This window comes from Podarcis pityusensis, assembly GCF_964106645.2.
Source record: "Podarcis pityusensis genome assembly, chromosome: 2".
In the NCBI taxonomy this organism is placed as follows: domain Eukaryota; kingdom Metazoa; phylum Chordata; class Lepidosauria; order Squamata; family Lacertidae; genus Podarcis; species Podarcis pityusensis.
In genome coordinates, this window is record NC_138029.1 from 63045532 (window position 1) to 63066460 (window position 20929).

General features: G+C 40.6%; 1 protein-coding gene and 1 long non-coding RNA gene across 5 annotated transcripts in view; one reads left to right on the top strand and one right to left on the bottom strand.

The window, feature by feature from the left end:
- Nucleotides 1-339: 339 nt before the first annotated feature.
- On the top strand, nucleotides 340-19966 carry LOC308469246. Its single transcript, XR_013982047.1, has 2 exons — nucleotides 340-1100; nucleotides 18450-19966. It is a non-coding gene; the product is annotated as an uncharacterized lncRNA (long non-coding RNA).
- Nucleotides 13341-20929, bottom strand: part of FLT4 (fms related receptor tyrosine kinase 4) — an 88271-nt gene continuing 80682 nt past the window's right edge. For 3 of the 4 annotated variants that reach the window (XM_080991274.1, XM_080991272.1, XM_080991275.1), the window contains exons 28-30: nucleotides 20804-20924; nucleotides 19593-19678; nucleotides 13341-17871 (exon numbers count right to left, since the gene is read on the bottom strand). In XM_080991274.1, coding sequence (XP_080847400.1) covers nucleotides 17652-17871; nucleotides 19593-19678; nucleotides 20804-20924 — 427 coding nt within the window. In that variant the 3' untranslated portion in view covers nucleotides 13341-17651. The remainder of the gene's footprint in view (nucleotides 17872-19592; nucleotides 19679-20803; nucleotides 20925-20929) is intronic. The other variant, XM_080991273.1, reaches the window with a different exon arrangement.

Consider the following 20929-nt stretch of genomic DNA (forward strand, 5'->3'; position numbering starts at 1 on the left):
TCCGGCCGCTTCGTGGGTCCCTCCTCTTCCTCTTCCCACCCCCACCCCCCTTGCTCAGTCCAGCCGCGAGACCAACAGCCGAAAGGGAGCTCGCGGCGCCAGCAGCCCCACCCACCGAGCACCCGTCAAGCCTTTCCTTTTCCCCCCTCAGCTTGGAAACAACGGCAGCCGGCAGCGCCCGGGCGGGTTCTTACGGCGGAACCACCAACTGCAACCTGCCGGGTAGTTTCTCGCGCCGCGTGCGCAGGCGCACTGCGCCAACCCGTTGCTCGCCCTCGTCCTCTCTCCCTCCTCCCCCCACGCACCGCCACGAGGAGGTGGGAGGGAACTCGAGTGAAAAGTCACACCCACTCCTAGGGGAGGGTGCGCGAGCGTTACAGTCAGGGACTGAGGCAGCGGAGGCGGGGCTAGTTTAAAAATAGTTGGGTTGCGCTGGATTCTGAGGGAGAGGCGGCAGCGCGGTCGCTGTTCTTGGGGAGCTGAACAGTCGAAAAGGGAAAAGGCAGCCAGGCTCAGGGACCTGCGAACCAGCTCCACATCTATATGTATCTTCCTTATATTGCTTTACTGCAACCCCTCCCCCCTCCACACACTCATTGGACACTGAGGCAGGACTGGCGTGCGTGTGTGCTCCCAACAGAAACTGACCCTTTCTCCTCCGCCGTTACCAGTAGATCGAAGCTCAGTGTTATTATGATGTCCTCTTCCGAGGGAGCAAAAGCAGGGCAGCAACACCCGTCATGTCCCCCTCAAGCAAATCACTCCTTCGCTCAGTCCGTTTACCTCACACCGGCCATTTCATTTCCCAGCCATAAGCCCCCTTTTCCTTCCCGCATTATGCTGTGCCTTCCACACGTTGACATAATAGTTAACGACACTCCACTCCTCCCCATCATTTTAGGAGGAAATTGCCTCACAAATTCACTTCTCTGATGAGAGCTAGAAATCCCCTCAGCCTTCGCGCAACCCACATTTCTCTGGGACCTTCAAGTCCCCTCAAGTCCGCATAATTCACCTTGCCTTGCTCCGGTGGAAGGGCCAAAATCAGTGCTAAAGCTGCACATTCAGAAGGTCCTGGGTCCAGCCTCTTTCATCTCCAGGTAAGGCTGGGGAAAATTCCTTTCTGAAACCCTGCAAAGATTTTGCCGGTTGGTGTAGACCAGGAATACATGCCAGTGGTCGGTGAAGCCTGAGATCCCTCTTACATAGACACACAGCTTTCCCCCAATCCCTCTTTCTCACGCACGGGCTAAGCAGTGTGTGTGTGTGTTGGGGTCTCATGAGGATCATTTGCCTGGGCGTCAAGATTTCTTCTGCAGCTCTTTCTGATATGCCTATGCATTAAGTTGTTGGTGAGTGCATAGTGTAAGCACGTCTCTTCTGGCTCCTTTTTAATAAGTTAAAACCTCATATGCCAAGTTACATTTCATTGGGGTTAAATGTGGCTTAAGCCATATCCTGATAGAAGAGAAACTTTTTGTCCCACTGGCAATATGCTGGCCAGACAGTGGATTCACAAAAATGTCAAGCTACAGGAGCTGCCTATTTACCCTCTGCCAGTCTATCTAGCACCTTCTGCTCTGTCCTTCTTGATTCAAAGGGAAGAGCCTGGACTGTATCACCAGCTGCCAAAACCAGAAGAGACTTCCTGACATATGCCAAATATATCCTTAATTATATTGTACCTTTATGTGGGTTTTAACTGGAACCTGGTGTGAGAGCCGATCCTGACTGAAAAGCAGTACATAAATAAGTTAATATTATGTAGTGCAATCCCATGTATTTTGCTTAGAAGGGACTCTTATCTAGTTACTTAGGAGTAATACAATTAAACACAGCATAATTTACTTATGAGTAAATGCATTTAGAATTGCACTGTGATTCATTTTACTAAATATAAATATCCCATTCTTGTTATACCTTGTATCATCAACCAGCTTTTCCTCTTTTGGTGCTTATTAGTCCTTCATTGTGACTATTGAGAGTGTGGAGAATGAACACATTTACTTCACAGCAGAATAATGGGCTTAGCATGTATTTCATCTACATCCACACGTTTCATACATACAGAAGACTCATTTGGCTATTATGGGTGCACATTTTTCAATGTTGGGGTTAAAGATTCATCTCCATCTTGGTCATACACCGATCAATATTTCATAGATGAAGATCAAGGTATCACTGGGGTGGGGGAAGACTTGTGGCTGTCACCTGTGCTGTCAATAAAGGGGGAGAGGCTACAGAATTTGTCCATGCTGTAATAATAATAATAATAAATAAATTTTATTTATATCCTGCCCTCCCCAGCCGAAGCTGTAGCACAGTTTTTGTTGGAGTTTTAATCAGCCTTCTACAACTTATTTAAAAATATTTATAGGCTGCTTTTATGACTAAAATCCTCTCCAAGTGGCTTACACAATAACACATAAAAACATTTCCTGAAAATATTAAAACAGAATACAATACTAAAACTTCCAATAAAGCTCACAACATTAATAAAAGCCATAATAATAAATACACATGCATCCCAGGAATAAAACATAATTTGCAGAAGTGCAATGGCAGCATAAGGTATCACTCATAAATAAGCCACTGAGACTAAGCGGGTTGTCAAGGCCTTTCTGAAGGCCTAATAATAATAATAATTTTTATTTATAAACAGTACTAACTGTATAGCAGCCAGCTGGCAGTGAATTCTGGAGTCATGGGCTATCATGGAGAAAGCCCTCCACATTGTGCCCACCATCTTGTTGGCATGCAAGTGAGAATGGCCTCAGTTGTTGGCCATAACATGTGAAAAGATTGGTACTAGGGAACATGGTCCTTCAAATTACTTGGATCCAATCCCTCTAAGGTTTTAAAAGTTAAAATTGGCAAATTGGGCTTGGAAAGCACACCAGCAACCAGTACAAGTGGCACAATAATAGTGTCCTATGACCCAAATACTAGCACTCATCAGGATTCATGTGGCTACATTCTGAACTAGATAAAAGTTTCTGAGTCATGTTAAAGGCAGCCCCCCTCATCCACATTTCAATAGTCAAGCCTAGCTTGCCCATGAGAAGGGCATGGGTTACTGTCTGAACTTTCCAGACAAGGTTGCAGTTGGTGCACCAGCAGATGCACTATATACATAAATAATACCACCACATGTAACAATGGTAAAGTAGTTGTAATTTTGTTCATCAATATGGAACATCCCATTCATGTGAATCTATCTGAGCCTTGAGATTAGTATCTAAGGTCTTGCCTTGGCCCTGCCATTATCAGAAATACTAGAAACAGGGTCCTTTCAGGGGTGGCTCCCTGACTGTGTATCTCACTACCTAGTGAGATTTGCTAGCCCACTCACAGACTTTAGGTGTGTGCTAAAGACCAGCCTGAGTCTGAAGGCCTTTTAACTGTCTTATTGGACTCCTGTTTTATATAGCTGTTGGGGGTTTTTTGTATTGTTTGCTATATTTAATTGGTTTTAACTTGTATTTATTCCAATTTATTCTTTTAAATTGCTTTCTGAAGGGTTTTTGCTCTGAAAAGTGGGTACACAGATAAATAAAATTAAAATGCATGAAACCACTCCGGATCACTTTTTATGTCCTCAGAAATGGATGCCACAAAAAATCCAAAAAGAAAACTCAAAAGCAACCTTCCACCTATCATTTATGATGGTTAAATGCACTGTTTTATTTTTTAATTTTTAGTATTTGTTGCAGAAAATATTTGTGTTTTGAAGCAAATAACCACCTGTCTGCTCTGCAGAGACATGTCCTGCCTAGTTATTTGTTAGCAGCAATGGAAAGCCCCACATTGAGAGCAAATATTAATCTTTAGCAGTGTGGTTAAATGTTTCCTTTTGGAGAAGCTAATGTGTTTGTTGTGAATGATACACTTGATCACCAGTGTGAGGAATCTAGAAGCAAATTGCATTGTGCTAGTTTAATTTTTCCTTTAATGAGGGCCAAGTTTCCCTCCTCTTCTTGGGTGGCTTTCAACAAATGCAGTACGCATTGTGTGTGCTTGTGAGAGCAAACATTGACCCACAAAACCCACTAAAGGCAGATAACTTGTGGATCTGTAAAATCCTCAGAGATGTCATTTATGAAAAGCTCTATAGAAATGTCAATATAATACAGGAAATGTTTTTGAAGTGGTAGCTGAATGTTCTGCTTTCACATCACATCTCCCCCACCCCCCCACCCCCATGCTTGGGAAATGCAAGGTGATGAACCACAGTGGGTCCACTAATGGCCTTTTAAGCATTCTGCAAAAACTCTTCATCCTGTACTCAGGAGACTATGCAGCAACAAAAATGACAAATATTCACGTTTCACTAGTGTCCTTCACAAGAAATATTTACTGTGTCTGACCATGGGCAGATTGCTTGACAACGTTTAATGTTTTCCATGCGTCTTTGCTATTGAAAATAATACACTTATTATTTTAACAGAAAAAATGGGTTGCTGTATTTGTTCTGTCACAGGAATCAGGAGACAGCTCTGTGGGAAAACAGCTTGCATTTGATAGCAAAATTAGAACAACCTTATTAGTTCACTTCTAGCCCACTTGCATTTGCTTTTACTTGAAGCTATAAGAAAATAATAGAGCAATAATGGACCGATCCATTTTCTATCGTTGTAATATATTCTATAATGAGTGTTTGTTACTGTACATTCCATCTTATATCTGAATTCACACAGGTGACTGTGACCAGCTAGGATGCCTAGCAGATCTTGCTAGATCCTTCTGACTACAATGAAGATTTTTATACCTGTTACATACTATAGGTTGTCAGACTCTTGATCCATCTAGCCTATTGCTGAGTATTCTGTCTGGGAAAAGTTATTTCAGGTCCCAGAAAGAGATTTTCCCCATCACATTATTTATTTATTTTTCATCTGGAGGTGCCAGGGGTTAAACCTAGGCTCTTCCACATGCAAATCATGTGGAATGTGTGGTGCCAACTGATGTGTGGTGCCACCCAGTAGCAGAAAGGCACAGAAACAGGCCTAGCTAAAATTATTCTGCTGTTTGGAATCAGTCCTGTGCACAAGGCACAGTTTGATTCCTTAGCTCCACATCTGTTCTGCATATAGATGGGCATCCATGATGTTAGATGTGAAGATAATGTAGACTTGGCTGAGCTATCTACACATTTGTGTTAAGAAACGTACCATTAACAATAATAAGCACGTGAAATATCTCCTGCCAGTCTTTTCTGATTTTTCATTGCCTTTACACTCCTTTTTAGTATGCAGGCATGCTTTTTTCCAGGATACTGTACTCCATTACCTATCAGCAAACCAGGAAAATAAAGCCAGGATCACATCCTTACTTGTTTTCTTGGTTTGCTGACATTTAGACGGAGTTCACTGCTTTGGACATAGCAGGAAACTTTGACTTAATACAAACTAGACTTTTCATACCAAAGAACCCAGTGCACAGTTGGAGGAGTGGAGAAGCAGAGGAGAAGCATTCATTCCTGGTGCTTGTTCCTGGCTTCATAAACCATGGCTTATGACGCTGGAAAGGCTCAATCAAACTGTGCAAATAAAAAAGGGTTACAAAACGACAATCCAGAAGGGGAAATTGCAAAATATCACCTATGCCTCAGGCACCAGAACAAAAGTACTAGTTATACAGAAAATGCCTTGCTGTTCCACTATGATTGCTTAGAACTGGTCTTGTGCTTTCATTGCTGTAGAGAAATTTCACAGTTCTACAGTGAATAATATCTCCCAATCTAATGCAACTTTATTGACAGCTCAGCTGTACTGTAAAGTGTCACCGCATCAGTGGAGTTGACAGTGTTCACTTTTATGCAAAGCAGAAAATACTTGGGAAGAATGCTGCTTTTCTAAATGTGTAAATGTCACGGTAGCACCTTGTGTCCCTCATGCAAGCAGTAACACCAGAACTAAAATCAGCAGCAAAAGCTGCCTGCTTGTCTCCTTGAAATTCCTTCCTATGCAGAATTTATGAAATCTGTCTATAATATCAGCAACAGAGGATAGAATAGCATCAGAGGTGAATATAGAGCTTATGAATATATAGAGCAGGGATGTAACGAATATCACAACAGTTTATATAACAGTTTTCACTGCATTTGGTTCTGCTGGGTGACAGCTAAAGTTTTAGAAATGTTTTGGAGATGTAGGTTTTGTTTTGTGCTACATAAATCTCTGAATAGCGGGATGTTCCAGGGAAATCTTATTCTACAGAGCAGTTTTCTTTTGGCTAAAGTAACACTAGAGACTTAGTGTGGCATTTGTAATAAACTGCCTATTTACAAATGTACAAGCTGAGCAGGCGGGAAACCCAAGCAAGTGGACAGAATTCTAGCCTCATCCCAGCACACTATTAAAGATCATTTCTACTGGTTGGCACCATTTTGTAACCTTTTGTAACCAATTTGCATTATCCATGGATTGGGTCAGAGTCAGAAGATTTTAGCTCTCTTGGCACATCCATTTTTCACACAGATTGAGCAAATACAGCCTCCCTCCAAGAAGGTGTGTCTACCTACAGTAGACTAAATAAAGGGCAGCAAGACTGATAGTAGTGACTAGCCAGTAAGGAAATACTGTATTTACTCAAAGATAATGCACATCCTTTTTGGCCAAATTAACATTGCGAAAATTAGGGTGCACATTAGATTTGATGGCGCATATTACCTTTGGCAGCAAATACTTTTTTGGTTTCAAGGTTTTGAAAATTGAGGTGCGCATTAGATTCAATGGCACATTAGATTCACGTAAATACAGTACATATTATTCACTATCTACTATCAAACAATTAGAACCTAGAAAGAAAGCTCTAGCTCTTTGCTTAGCCCAACAGCACAACATAGCTGTAACACTATTATTTACAGCAAGTGGAAGCTGCAACAAAATGTTGCTCTCCAGTGCTCCAGCCAGTTAGTCACCTATGCTCCCTTCCAGCATACTCCATTCCATACTCCACTCTCCCTGGTCTTTTACCAACCCTACCAACCCCCCCCCCCCACAAAAAACCAATGTACACAAAATTTTAGAATGAAGAGTGATTTTAAATGCACTAAATAATAACAGTATTCTGTGGAGCATAGGAAGTTGCCTTATACCAAGTCAGACCATTGGTTTGTTTAGCTCAGTATTGTTTACACTGACTGGAAGCAGCTGGCTAGGGTTTCAGGCAGGGGACATTCCCAGCCCTACCTGGAGATGCCAGTGAATAAAACTGGGACCATCCATATGCAAAACAGATACTCAGCCACTGAGCTACAGCCCTTTGCTGTGACCTTTGAGCATGACCTCAACCCCTTGGGGTTTGGGGATGGTTGGTCTCAATAGTTTTTCTTTTTGTTCCTTTGCAATCCTCCTGGTTCTCCCTCCCCCTTGCTTTCCAGCAGCTCTGTTTTGGCTACAATCCTAATGGCACTCACAGCTTTTTAATGTAATTCTTCAATGTGCTTATGTACACAGATGGTACTATATTTGTATGAAGTAAATAATTCTATGACTATTTTGTTCCAAATGAGTCAAAGCACCTTATCAAGTCAGTCCAGCCATTCATTAAGAAATCAAAATGAGAAACAGGTACAAAAACACTGGGTGCTTTCATACAACAAACCAGACAACTTGACGTACTGCTATTATTCAGAAGTAAATCTGCAGCACAGCTATATACAAAAGTACAAACACTCCTGCATGGGCAAAGAGAAATGAAAGTAAATCTTCCAATGGGAAATATTTTCATATACAGTACAATAGCATCTTGTGTGCAATTAACTTGTGCGATCTCAACCTTGTATGGTTGAAAACTGGCTGGTTCAAATCCCACAAATTAATTGCACACAAGGTGAAGAGCTTAAAAGCTCCTTTTGTTTTGAGTTTTCCTGGTGGAAAGAGCTTTTAAGCTTGCATACAGGTTCTGGGATGTTCTTGCTGGAACTTGGAACATCTCAGAGCTGGCACAAGAGCATCCTAGAGCCCACTAAGTAAGGCAGAGAGCTTTTAAGCTTGGAAGGTACAGGTGGTTGCATGGAGGTAGTTCAGAACTACATGAGTTTGCATATACTCACCATCCTTGGAACATAACTCTCCCCCCCATACACAATTGTACTGTCTTTCTAATCAGGCAAGGCAACATTCATTAGTGTTCATTACATTATGTACTTTAATTGGTGAACAGACTAAAGTCCTTAGGAAATAAAACACACAAATCAGTGGCAGACCTATTTACAGAATAAAAGGAGCTGAACTCTTCTTGACCCTTCCGTCCTTTAATTTCTTAAATCCCACCCACACACACTTTATTCTTAGACCCCTTCTCTCTTTATACTAGGGCAGACCCCAGTCTCTTGGATCCAGTTTCTTCTGTTGTCTTCTTCCACCTGCCTCTCTTCTTTTCCCCAGGTACAGCTTTTATTTCCATTAAGACCTTGTCATCCAAGATTCTCTCTGTAATCATCTTTTCTCTAGCTTGCATGAGCTCAGATTCTCTTGCCTCATCCCTAGTATCGTTTTCACTAGAGGAACATGAGTGCGCCTAAATGCCCAGACATCAGAACACTAGGACATTCAGCAGAAATTAAATGACTCCACAATATTTTCTTTTGAAGAAGCATTATAATTCCTCTAAGCTTTATGAACAGATATGATTAGTGGATAGTTCTTAATGAAAAGTAGAAAGGCATATAGGCCATAATAGGTTTTTCTTGATGCTAAGGATAAAGAGAAAATGAGGTCTATAGCATTTAAAGAGTTGTTTGGGAATACAGTAAATGTAAAATAAAAAAAATAAACCAAGTGTGCCTCATGTGCTTTCCATTTACTGACAATCTAACAGATAGCTTTAAGAATTATTTTTTTTACTAAGCAATCCACATATCTGACACTTGTTGACAAGCAATAGTGTGCTGTGCATGAGGCTCTGTATAGAAATAGCCACTAAATAGACAGCTATGATTCTTATTAATATATATACTGCGTATATGCCAAAATGGTTCCTAAGGGGTTTACAACAATAAAATCAATACATCATTAAAACACACAATAACAATTCAATTGTGCACCAAAACATCCTTAATTAAAATATGCAATAAAACAAACAATTAAAAAACTGTTTTTAAAGCAGTTTTAAAAACCAACACACAGTTGAAACCATCAAACCAGAAGTTCAGTTCAGGGGAATGCTTGCCTAAACAGATGTGTCTTCAGGAGCTGGCAGAACGCCAATACTGATGGGGTCTCTTATATATCAGCAGGGAGGGCATTCCACAACATTGCTGCTGCCAGTGAAAAAGCCCATGTTACCACAAGCCTGTAATTATTGCAAAACTAAATTAGTTCATTTAGCTGATCTTAGTACCCTTGCTAGGCAGTGAATAAGAATACTTTTTTCAGTTAACCTGGTCAGCTTATTTAGATTTTGTATGTATCTATCAAATTGACTCTTTCTGAAACAATATGCAAACCAAAGCACAGGTTCAAAATTCACTCATCCAAATTTAGCATTGTATTTTGCCAAACAATATTTACAAAAATGCATGTATTAGGGGAAATTACTTGCACAAATGTGTACATTACTGAAAACTGTATAGAATTGTTTATTAGGAGAAATTCATACTAAAATGCTGGTGAATTTTCAAAATTTTCAACAAATTGCTGCAAAATGTGGAGAACTGGGTTTAAGATTGGAAAAATGAGAATCCGAGACATGAAATAGACAGATTCTTCCATCCCTACTCTGGACCAGCTGCAAGGGAAGCCCAACAAAGCTTGCATTACAATAGTCCAGACAGTTTACCAATATATATGCCACAGTGACCACATTACCCATGCCAAGGAAAGCTTTGCTACCTTAGCTCACCTGCTGGAAGGAGAAATGGTGTGTGTTGGATTGAATTATCCCACCCCAAACTGGTGGGTGCTGCAGTCAAAAGTGACAGAGTGCAAATGACTCTAGCATTCAGAACTGTGTGTTGGATTAAACCCAGTCCAGAAGTAGTTTACTCACTCCCACCAACATCACTACACTGAATACATCTATGTAGGTTGTTTGTGTGTGCGCAAACATTTTCAGCACAGGTGTGTGTAGCAAAATGCTTACTTCATCGCTTAGGTTTTCATCGCTTAGAACAGCCATATTCTGGGGTATATTTTATGACTGATTTGTTTAAGCTGGTAACTACATGAGTTAAGTCATTAAAGTTTAGTGTGGGACAGTTACTGGTCCAGATGTGTGTCTAGTAAAAACAACAACTGATTTGCAAGTTTCAGAGTGATTTGCTGATTGTAATACTGATCAGTCACTAAAGCCATCTTGTGTCTGTCACACACAATAGCACACCCTTGTACTCTTCATAAATTAATTTGGAATAAGCACTGCCCATTATGTTTAAAGCTATGAAGGACGTACAGTCGTACCTTGGTTTGTGAACACCTTTCAACTCAAACATTTTGGCTGCTGGACACCGCAAACCCAGAAGTGAGTGTTCCAGTTTGCGAACATTCTTTGGAACCCAAATGTCCAGCACGGCTTCCGTAGCTTCTGATTGAGTGCAGGAAGCTCCTGCAGCCAATCGGAAGCTGTGCCTTGGTTTCCAAACATTTTCAGAAGTTGAACGGACTTCTGGAATGGATTCCGTTCAAGAAACAAGGTATGACTATAATACTAACCCCATGTATCTGGAGGTAAGCCCCACTGAATTCATTACAGCTTCTGAGATGACAGTTAGGATTGTGCGGCTACTTCTCCGTAGACACATGCAGGATTACACTACAAATGGATTATCAACAATACGCTTTGAGAGAATAGAAGGCATCCATACTGTTTAACAGATCTGATTGGGAGTACAATAACCAGGGTTTTATAGCCCTAATTAAACCACTCAAAGAATGGTAATAAATACTACTCTTTCACCAGCTTTAAGTGTGCTAACAGTAAATCATACATATTAATTAATGTTAATATGTCTGGTTGGTTAGTTTTAGCCCATTGCAGGTAATCAGTGTTTAGAATTCATAAGCAGTCCAACATTCACATTCTACACTAGCTGCAACCTCCAGATCACAAGGGGAGACCTACCTAGAGTGCATTGCAGTAATTCCATCTTGTTATTACTAATGCCTGGGCTGCTGTGGTCTAGAAACAGTTGCAGTTGTGACACCAACCACAGCTGGTTGAAGGTACTCTTAGCCACACAGGCCACCTGACCTTCCAGTGACAAAGCAAGATTCAGGAGCACGCCCAATGTACCTGCTCCTTCATGGTATAATCCCATCTAGGGCAGGCAATTGACTGACCTCCTGGATCCAGAAGTCATTCACACACAGAGCCTCCATCTTGCCATGATTCAGACTCAGTTTATTAGCCCCCATCAGCCCACTAATACATCCACACTGGGCCAGGGCTTGCACAGCCACTCCTGATTACAGAGAAGTAAAGCTAGCTGTCATCAGCGAACTGATGAGACACAGGGGGCCAAGACTCCTAGCTGTCATGATTTGTTTTAAAATAAGCCTCCAGCCCTTTTAAGGAGTGTTATGAAGCAAATCCTGTAGACACTGTTCTAATCAATTCCATTGTGAGAAATGAGCCTTCTCCCACCTTTCAGTGTTTGTAGACAATTAGTGAAGCCAGAGTTAGACTGATGAGTGTTCTAGAGAAAATTAAAGTCCTATACTCACCAGGGAAGATCAAAATAGCTTCAATATGAAGATGGAGAAAGGACTTTCTGGCTTATTTTGAAGCCGTTTTGAGATCATCCTGGTGAGTGTATGACTAATTTATCTCTACATTCAGACAATGGAAAAGAAATCTCATTTCATCTTTCTAATTCAGGTCCAATTTAATGAGAAGCTCCCCCCCCCCACACACTAAGTATGAAAACATTCTTAAAAACCTTGTGAATATATATAGTTACTAAATTCGTATTAAAGGTGTGGCATTATGAGGGGATCCTCAGCAAAACCTGTCCTGCTTCCTTAGCCTAGTTTGAGCTGAACGTGCACTTCAGAAGGCAATAAAGGATTTGCCAAGGAATGCAAGTGGTAGAGGACCCAACAACATTCTGGAGAATGCTTGGCAACTTTTGCCCACAAACCCATGACTGTCATGAGGCTTCCTCTTACTGCAATAGTTCCTGTTTATAAAAGTGTAGAATTGCTGTATCAAAATTAACACAGCAGCAGTAAAACAAAGTACATTCTGGAACTGTGCTTGGAATTCTATTAAGTGCTATGGAAATATGGATTTTCTTTAAATTCACATACATCTGGTTACATTATGTATGATATGGGGAAGTGCATCCTGTCCATTTTACAGACTGGAAAATGAGACTGGAGAAGAATCCCAAATCACACAGGGTATCTTTGACACCAAAGAGGCCCAACAAAGATCTTGCAAGTTATAGATAACCACTCTATAAATAGCTCATCCTTCTCCCTCTCAAATGTGAATTTGGAGCCTAAGAAACAATTCTTGATTCTTACCAGCCAATTTCAATTAACTCCAGAAGTATTTTTTCCACACAGGGGACTTTTCATACATCTTAATTGATTAAAAATGTATATTACTCCATACAGACAACAGATGCATTTCTACAGTGCCTTTAAGAGGTTACAGCAGTGGCAGAAGATCCAACAGAAAAGAGGTTACTTTTCTGCGGTTTTGTCCTGCGATAGTCCTGTAATTTTGAAGTGCCTTTCTATATATTCATGCTATTTAAGATCTAGAGTCTCCATTAAAATTAGACACTTGCCCATACCGAGGGCAAACTGATTCTTTCTCAGAGTTTCTCAAAACACTGCAAATCTATTCAAGGGAAATGGGAATCAGATGAATACTACCCAGACTTTTAATGCTTCCACTTAGTGAAAACTAGAAAGAGATATATTGTAGAATGCAGTAGTGGTAAGGAAGCTGTGGTCCTCCAGATGCTGTTGGAGTCCAACTCCCATCAATTCCAGTCAGCATGGTCAGTGATTTGGGATGATGGGAGTTGCAGTCCAGTTATATCTGGAGGTGCACAGGTCCCTCACCCTTGTTGCAGAAGAAACTTGAGGCTGCAGCTTCAAATAAACAAGACATATCCAGCATGCAAGCAGCTTGTATAATCTGCCTTACAGACAAGTATGGTCCCTGATCCAATCAGAGTGTTGGGAGTTTCATTCAGGAGTAGAAGTGTTGTCCTGTGCCAGATCTTTCCAACAGATATGTTCTTTTAAAGAATGACTCAGTCAGAATCAGACTTTCACAACCATTTTGATCAGAGAATGGGGAAGTGAGACTAACCCTTGCATCCGGAAGATAGCATATGCTTTAAAATGCTCTTTGAAACAACAGAATAGTGGACAAAGAAAAGTTGAATGCTTTATTTTGCAAGTCTGTATTTGCTTTTATGTCCTAGAATACTGCCCCACCACCATTCTTTCTGTTATCCATTTATATTTCCAGTTTTGCAGTAATTGTGCTTATGCAGCTGGTGCCCTGAACAGAGAAACTGAGAAACAAGAGTTTTTTCTTTGGAGATATAAAATCTGCACACTGTGTGGATGTTTTGAATTACAAATTTAGGAAGACAACAGTACCATTAAAAGGCCATGGTGAATTGGGGTGCATCGATCACTTTACCCATCAAATAACATCAGGAGAAGTAACATATTAAAAGTAATAGGCAAGTAGTAGTGAAAGTACTCAGAACAAGATAAAATAACAAGGCTAGCAAGGAGCTCCAAATAGTTGCTTCCCCAAAATTGTGTAATTATTTGGGAATTCCTCTCTGGGGATAATCTGTTTATATGGCCTACTCTTTACAGTGAGCTTGAAGAAATCGTAAAGAAACTGCTATCTCACAACAGGGAAGAACTGACCATGTCCTGAGGCGCTTAATTATTTGACCTAGCATGAGCAAATTGCCCCTCCATACTCACTGAGATATCTATAATTGGTTTTCATTTTTTTCTATTAAAAAAAACCCCAGTTTACAATTATTGGTGCATTAATGGGATAATACCTTCATCTGTAGAATTGATATGGCCTTCTACCATTGCAGTTTGCTTAACGCTTTACAGAGTTTGCTACTATATTGGTAAACATTTCTTTAAATGCTTTATTTAAGCAATTGAAGCCATGTAAAATTCAGCAGATAAACACAGAGGCGTATCAAGGGTCCCTTGAACCCTTGGCAAGGAAGCTGTATTGGTACCCCCCCCATCACTTTACCACAATACCATATTAGAAATTCCTACATTTTACACAACCAAGTACCCAAAGCATCCGGAGTGAGAGTGAGGTGAAGCGGAAGGGTGGAAAAAAATGCACGCCTTTCTGTTGCGGTGTGAGAAAAACGGGAAGCTTCTCCTGCATTTGAGCTCGCCGCAATAGCAGTGTCGTGTTGCCATATATATATATATATATATATATATATATACGTCATACACTCCATAGCTTGGTAGCTGGTTTTTGGCCCCCGCCCCTGACCTGGGCCCCTGATTTCGCAAACCCCTAATTACACCTCTGGGCAAACAGGAATATGACCAAATAGAAAAGAGAAAAAAGATGATAGTTTTTAAAATAAGTTATTTTAATGAAATGGAAGTACTACTGCTAGTTTAGTATTGCAAGAGAATAAAACTGGAAGTGGAATCTAGAATGTGGCTTCTTCACACATTAACACCGACGGCTGCTTTCCTTGTGACATTTTAATCCTGTAAGAGGTGGATGCACACACCCCTCCAGATACACTCTATGATTGGCCACTGTGAGAGGAGGATACTGGACTAGATGGGCCTTTGGCATCATCCAGCAGCGTTTTTCTTATGTAAACACTGCAGGAACAATGTCACATTTCAAAACGCTCCAATTCCTGGATGCTGTGTAGCTGCACCCCAAAATGACTTAATCGAGAGTTTATCCCTCATTAAAGATCAACCAATGCCTATAACAATACTACAGGATGAGCAAGTCACATATTGATGCTCATAGAACACTAAACTTGTTATGGTTCCACACTGTCCCTTATCTTTTTTTAACTAGGTATTAAGACTAAGGGCACTTCCAGACTCTCATTGTTTTTGAGTAGAATTAAATCACATACTGGAAAATTCAGGTTGCAGAATTACAGCTGATTTTGAAGTATTGTGCAACAACCTGCTCTCCCACCCCCCACCCTCACATCTTTTTTGCAGTAAGGGAAGTGCCAGGAAGTGTGGGATAACACTTGCTTTGATGCAAGGTCATCTAACCTTCCTGCAAAGAAATGAGAATGAATGCTCAATGAACAGGTTCTTTGGTCCTAAGGCAGCTGCAACATGATCTTTCAACTTTCCTGTAATCTGGAACACTTGATTAGATTAGATTTACAGCTTTGCGTGTGTATCTACGTTGCTCAGGGCAGGGGGACTTCATCTGCATCTGGGTAGTGATTCAGTGCACGAAAAGTACATCTGAAATGGGTCCGGTTTGTGAAGTTCTCAGCTGTTCAGGTCAATGGGATTCTGCTAACAGAAAGAAGGAAGGAAATCTTCCATGTAGAATTGTGTTTTCTATTTGTACACCATTTATATACCTCTTTGAGTCCCCCTCCCCCTTTCTACAGAATATGTAATACACACACAGAGGCAAGAGAACTTTCATCCCTTCCACACCTGATAATAACTAAACCACAACTGTATACTTATGTAGATAGGAAATGTAATAAAAAAGGGACAAGACATTGAGTGCACTCATAAAGATACAAATGAATGTAGAAAAGGCATGAACAATGATAATTACAAATGTGTAAATGCATAAAGCCCTCTTATGGAGGAATATATATAATCTGGAGGGGGGGGGGACATATGCCAAATATGAAAAAAATAAAATAAGCTAAACCAAAACTATCAGTTCTATAAACAGAAGCCTGGCCTGCAAGCAGAAATTCTTTCACATGGAGACACAATTGAGAGTGAGAGCCTCTGACACTGTACAGAATTACAAAGTGAAATTCACAAGCTGGTCAAAAGCCATTTCATAAGGCTTTCACAGACATTTTCCTATGGCAGCGTCCTTCAGAATTAGAGCTGGGAGGGAAAGGCTCGTAGGCTATGCAAGGGAACAACTACACAAACAAGTTCAGATTGACTCTATACTTATTCCTCATTTATGTAAAAAACAAAACCTCATTGATGCAATGGTTTACAATTAGAAGATGGAAAACTATGCTAAGGACTGTGTCAGGGAAGAATGCAAATGTGTGTATATGTTTTAATAATATCCTCAAATTCCAGACTCAGGGCTGGGCTCAGCTAACCAGTTCCACCAGTGGAAGCCCACACAAGGACTTCTGCTAGCGCAATGGGGCTTTCTTCCCTTCAGTGCCCCATATCCTCCCCCACTGGCTCAGGGATGAGGTGTCAGGAGAACCCCTGGAACCGTGGACAGCAAGAGGATAGGGTAGATTGTTTAATTAGGCAAGCAGAACAGCTTGCACTAACAAAATGACCTGCATTGTATTCCTCCCATTATAAATAATGCAAATTAGATACATTTGCAGAAATTTACTTTGTACTATTTATTCTAACATATGATATCTTGGGAAGAGGAAATAAGGATGTAGGAATTGGGAGCTAGAGGAGAATAAGTAGAGGGACAGAGCTAAAAATACCAGTTAAGGATTTCATTAGATTCTCTATTATTATAAGGTTGCATTCAGTTCCACAAAGACAAAGTTCTATACTTTGCCGTGGGATCATAAGGGACACTAAATTTTTGAAAATGATGGCTGCCAATAAAGAACATTTTATAGTTGGCCGTGGATTCAGGGGTGGGGTAGGAGATGACTGGACACATAAATGGGTTCCAAGTCTGTATATGTCAGTAGAGAGTGAAGGAAATTAATTTCCACCTTGAACTAGTTAACACCAAATCCCCCACTGTGCAGAGATAAAGTGGTCCGCTTGTACTGGAGCAGCCAATAATGCCACCACAGACATGGGAATGGTGATGGAATAGAATCTATAATAGGTTTAGTGTCTAACATAAATGAAATATGTAACACCATACAAGAATTAAGTATGTAATATATAGTTCTGTACTGATGTGTCTATAGGGAATGTCTATATCTAGCGAAGCAGGACTCTCCAAGTCTGGAAATACTGCTACTCCTCCAATGCCCAAATTCATTCATTTGCTTCTTCCCCCTCCCATGATAGCTGAGTTGAAACAAGAGCAGAAACAAACAAGGCTGCATATCAGGAAGAAACTCAGCTAAGACACATCTATTTTTATCTGACCTGAAATGAAGCTTATTACGGCAAAGTATTTGAATGGAGGCTGAATACTGAGCGGAGGCTGCAGCTCTCTACACACATCCATCTGGTGGCAGAACAGTCCTGTTTCACCCAGGGAACTGCATCCAATATCTAATTGAGGGTGGCAGGGCGGTGGGGGGCAAATACAGAATCAGATCAAGGAAGTGTGCTAGTGCCAAATGCAAGGACTATATCCTGCATCAAAATGCTTGGCATCTATCTTCACATCCAAGGAGTTCGCCATCTGTTCCACAGGGGTTCCCTACTGTGGATTCCTCAAGGATGAAGGGAAAGTGGGCTCCACTGAACAAATGTAGTGCTGCATAAGGGGCGAAGTGTAGTCTCTCAGCAGAGTGTCTCCACAATCTGTTCTTCCCTTCAGTATTGGTCTGAAAAGAATGAAGCATGGAGGAGGGAGGGACTGGCTCCCTCAGTGGGTGGAGTGCAGCTGCCTTCCTCCGACTGTTCTGACAGTTCCCCATATTCACTGTTGTAAAAAGTCTGGCCTCTGAGCTGGGACTGGTACGATGGCCGACACCTACCCCTCAGGTCTGATTGATCCACTATTGATTCTGCATTTCGACTGGATCCTTTACTGCTGTTGGGGGTGGGGGAAGAAAGAAAGAGCAAGAGACAGGAAGTCAGTTCTTCTGAGTAAGAGATAGTATTCTAATTGACTGTCCAGGGGGGGAAAAAGCTTCTTAGCATCAGAAAGCTCAGGGCAAGCACAGCTAGCCATTTAGCAGGTTGGTAATTCTACAAGATGTATGAAGTTACATGACAGAGGACTTCTGTGAACCGCCCTCAGACCTCCGGGTATAGGGCAGTATGTATGTATGTATGTATGTATGTATGACTGACTGACTGACTGAATAAATAAATAAATAAATAAATGCAGAGAGCATCTTTCTAATGAGAAAGTGAAGGTGGTGCAACAGAAATGAGATGCAAGAATGTAGTTTTTTTGTAAACCTTATTGCTGTCAGGAACTTGATTTCATATAGGAAAACTGGATTCAGCTACTGGCAGATTATCCCTAAACAGACTTACTAGAGAGTAAGCCCCATAGAGTTTATAGGATTGCACTGTAATATCACTTCTTCAAAGCAGGGAGTTTCCTTTAAAAATCCCCCAAAAATATGTATCTATGTATACTGATTTTCATATTGCTTTTAGACCTACCAGCGATGTACCTCATGCTCACCACCAAGGATTTCATTGTTCTTATCCACCATTTCTATGGGAGGATTTGAACAAAGCCAGGAACCATATAGGCCAGTTAAGTATCACCAATGGTTTTGAATATCAGCTGAGTTACGCTTTGAGCTTTAATAAATCTTGTATTTTCCCTGTGATTCTTCCCTCCTTTGTCAGACTTCAGAAAGTCTGACTTTTCTCAGTAGTGGTTCTATTTCCACAGGTACAGATGCCTTTAGTGCTGCTCTTACATCTTTTTAAAAAGGGTACAGTATTGACATGGGCAGTGACATATCAGAAAAGTGAACCTATTGCAACTCAGCACATATTCATTATAATTATTACAGTGAATATCATGTTTGTCCCTATTTTTTGTTTATTTCAGTCAATTTTATGGTTAATGAAACATAACAGGATGTATACACAGAACAAGTGCAATACTCCTGATAGCATGGCAAGTCAATTGGACTTCCCCTTGTAGCTTAGGAGCTCCCCATCTGGCAGCAGCCTAAGTCTCAATTATTTCAATGGGAGAAACAGATTAATTCTCTCCCTGAAATCAATGGAACCTAGCCTAGTTTTGTTCTATATGTTCTAAAAGTAGCCTTAAAATAGTTCCTTGATGGTTTGAGTTGCCATTTGATGTCATATCCACTGTCAAATGCATAACAACTACAGAAACATTTCACACTAGCTGGGGAAAGAATCACATTTTCCCAATGGCATTATATTGCAGTTTGAGCATTGGGAATATGTGACATTTCCACAAGAAAAGTGTTTCCTTGAAAGAACTGTACCTTTGCTGCTTGATTGTCTGGAAAGCTCCTTGATTTCTTGCTGTATTTCATGCCCGTGTAATATGCTTCCTCTCTTTATTTCCTTGCACAGAGTCAACTGACTCCACTCAAAAGCCATTAAGCTCAATCAACCCTTTTTGTTACAAATGCCATCAGGAATGCTGCCGCCAGCAGCAGGTTACAGGAGAATGGATGCGCTTGCATTTCTGTGCTCCCAGCACATTTACAGGAGGCTGCAGTGAGGTTTGCTGCAGAGGACACCGCTGGGTATTGTATGTTAGTGAGGGCTGTGAGATATAGCGAGGAGAACTAAATAACCAAGTACCTGAATGCACTTTCTTTTCTGTGTCTATTTTCTATCCTCTCAAACTCCTCAGATGCCAAAACCATCCCACTGTCTGTCTGATTGTCCTGCAACGGAGCAGAAAAAAATAAAAAGTGTTAGAAGTGCCAGCCTTGTTGAGCAAGCATTCTGAATTTTTTTCACCAGGAACCTTTCCTCTGATGGATGGAGACTGAAAAGCAAATGTAGGGCAGGGAACAGCTGCAGATGATGAGCAATAAGAGTGGAGCTTAACTCAGCCTTGTAAATATGCCTGTAAAACTTAGAAGCCTGTACCAATTTTTATAAGCATGTTATAGAGCATGTTGAATTTTTCAACTTTCAAAAATGAAGGGTGCTAAAAAATTGTAACACAACTTCGGAATTCAAAAGATCTTTTGGTTAAATTAATATAATTAAGTTTTGCTTCGTAAGTAAAATTGCATAGAAATCATTAAAAATGATTGCCAAGTACTTGTAGTTATATTATATATTAGTATTTATTATTATTAGTTATTACAGTGGTACCGGTACAGTGGTTACATATGCTTCAGGTTACAGACTCCACTAACCCAGAAATAGTGCTTCAGGTTAAGAACTTTGCTTCAGGATGAGAACAGAAATCGTGCTCTGGTGGCACGGTGGCAGCAGGAGGCCCCATTAACTAAAGTGGTGCTTCAGGTTAAGAACAGTTTCAGGTTAAGTACGGACCTCCAGAACGAATTAAGTACTTAACCCGAGGTACCACTTTATTAGTTGTTGTTGTTTTGTTCTTGTTATGTTGCATTACCTGAGATTTTCAGAAGGTAAAATTTAAATTCTTTGGTTATCTGAAAGCAGTGTATGTGCTTCTTCATCAGAAGTAGACTTACCAACCCAAATGTTGTCCAATCACAAAAATAATAGCAGATTTGAATTAACACACCCCACCACCATTAATACAGTAAATACCTTTATCTGGGATGTAGTTGCCTAAATATAATGAGGATGGATAGTCCCTATATTCTATTTTTAGAAGAGTTTCCTCAATACACATCTAGCTTTCATGCCAACTGTAAATCATGGTGTTAGCAATTTGTGTGAATATTGAAGTGTGGCAGAAAACACTGTTTAACTGGTCTTTAACCAGTCTTTAATGCAGTAATGGACAAATATACATTGAACTGTTTATTTTTCAATTTTTCCTTCTGTCTCTACCACTTTGCTCCACTCACCGGATGTGCTTTATACATGGTTTGTGTCATAGGAAATTCTTCAAAAGTCTTTATTCTGGATGGACACCTTATCTGATTCCCACCAGTTAAACAGCCAGGGAAAGACACACAGTTATAATATCTGGG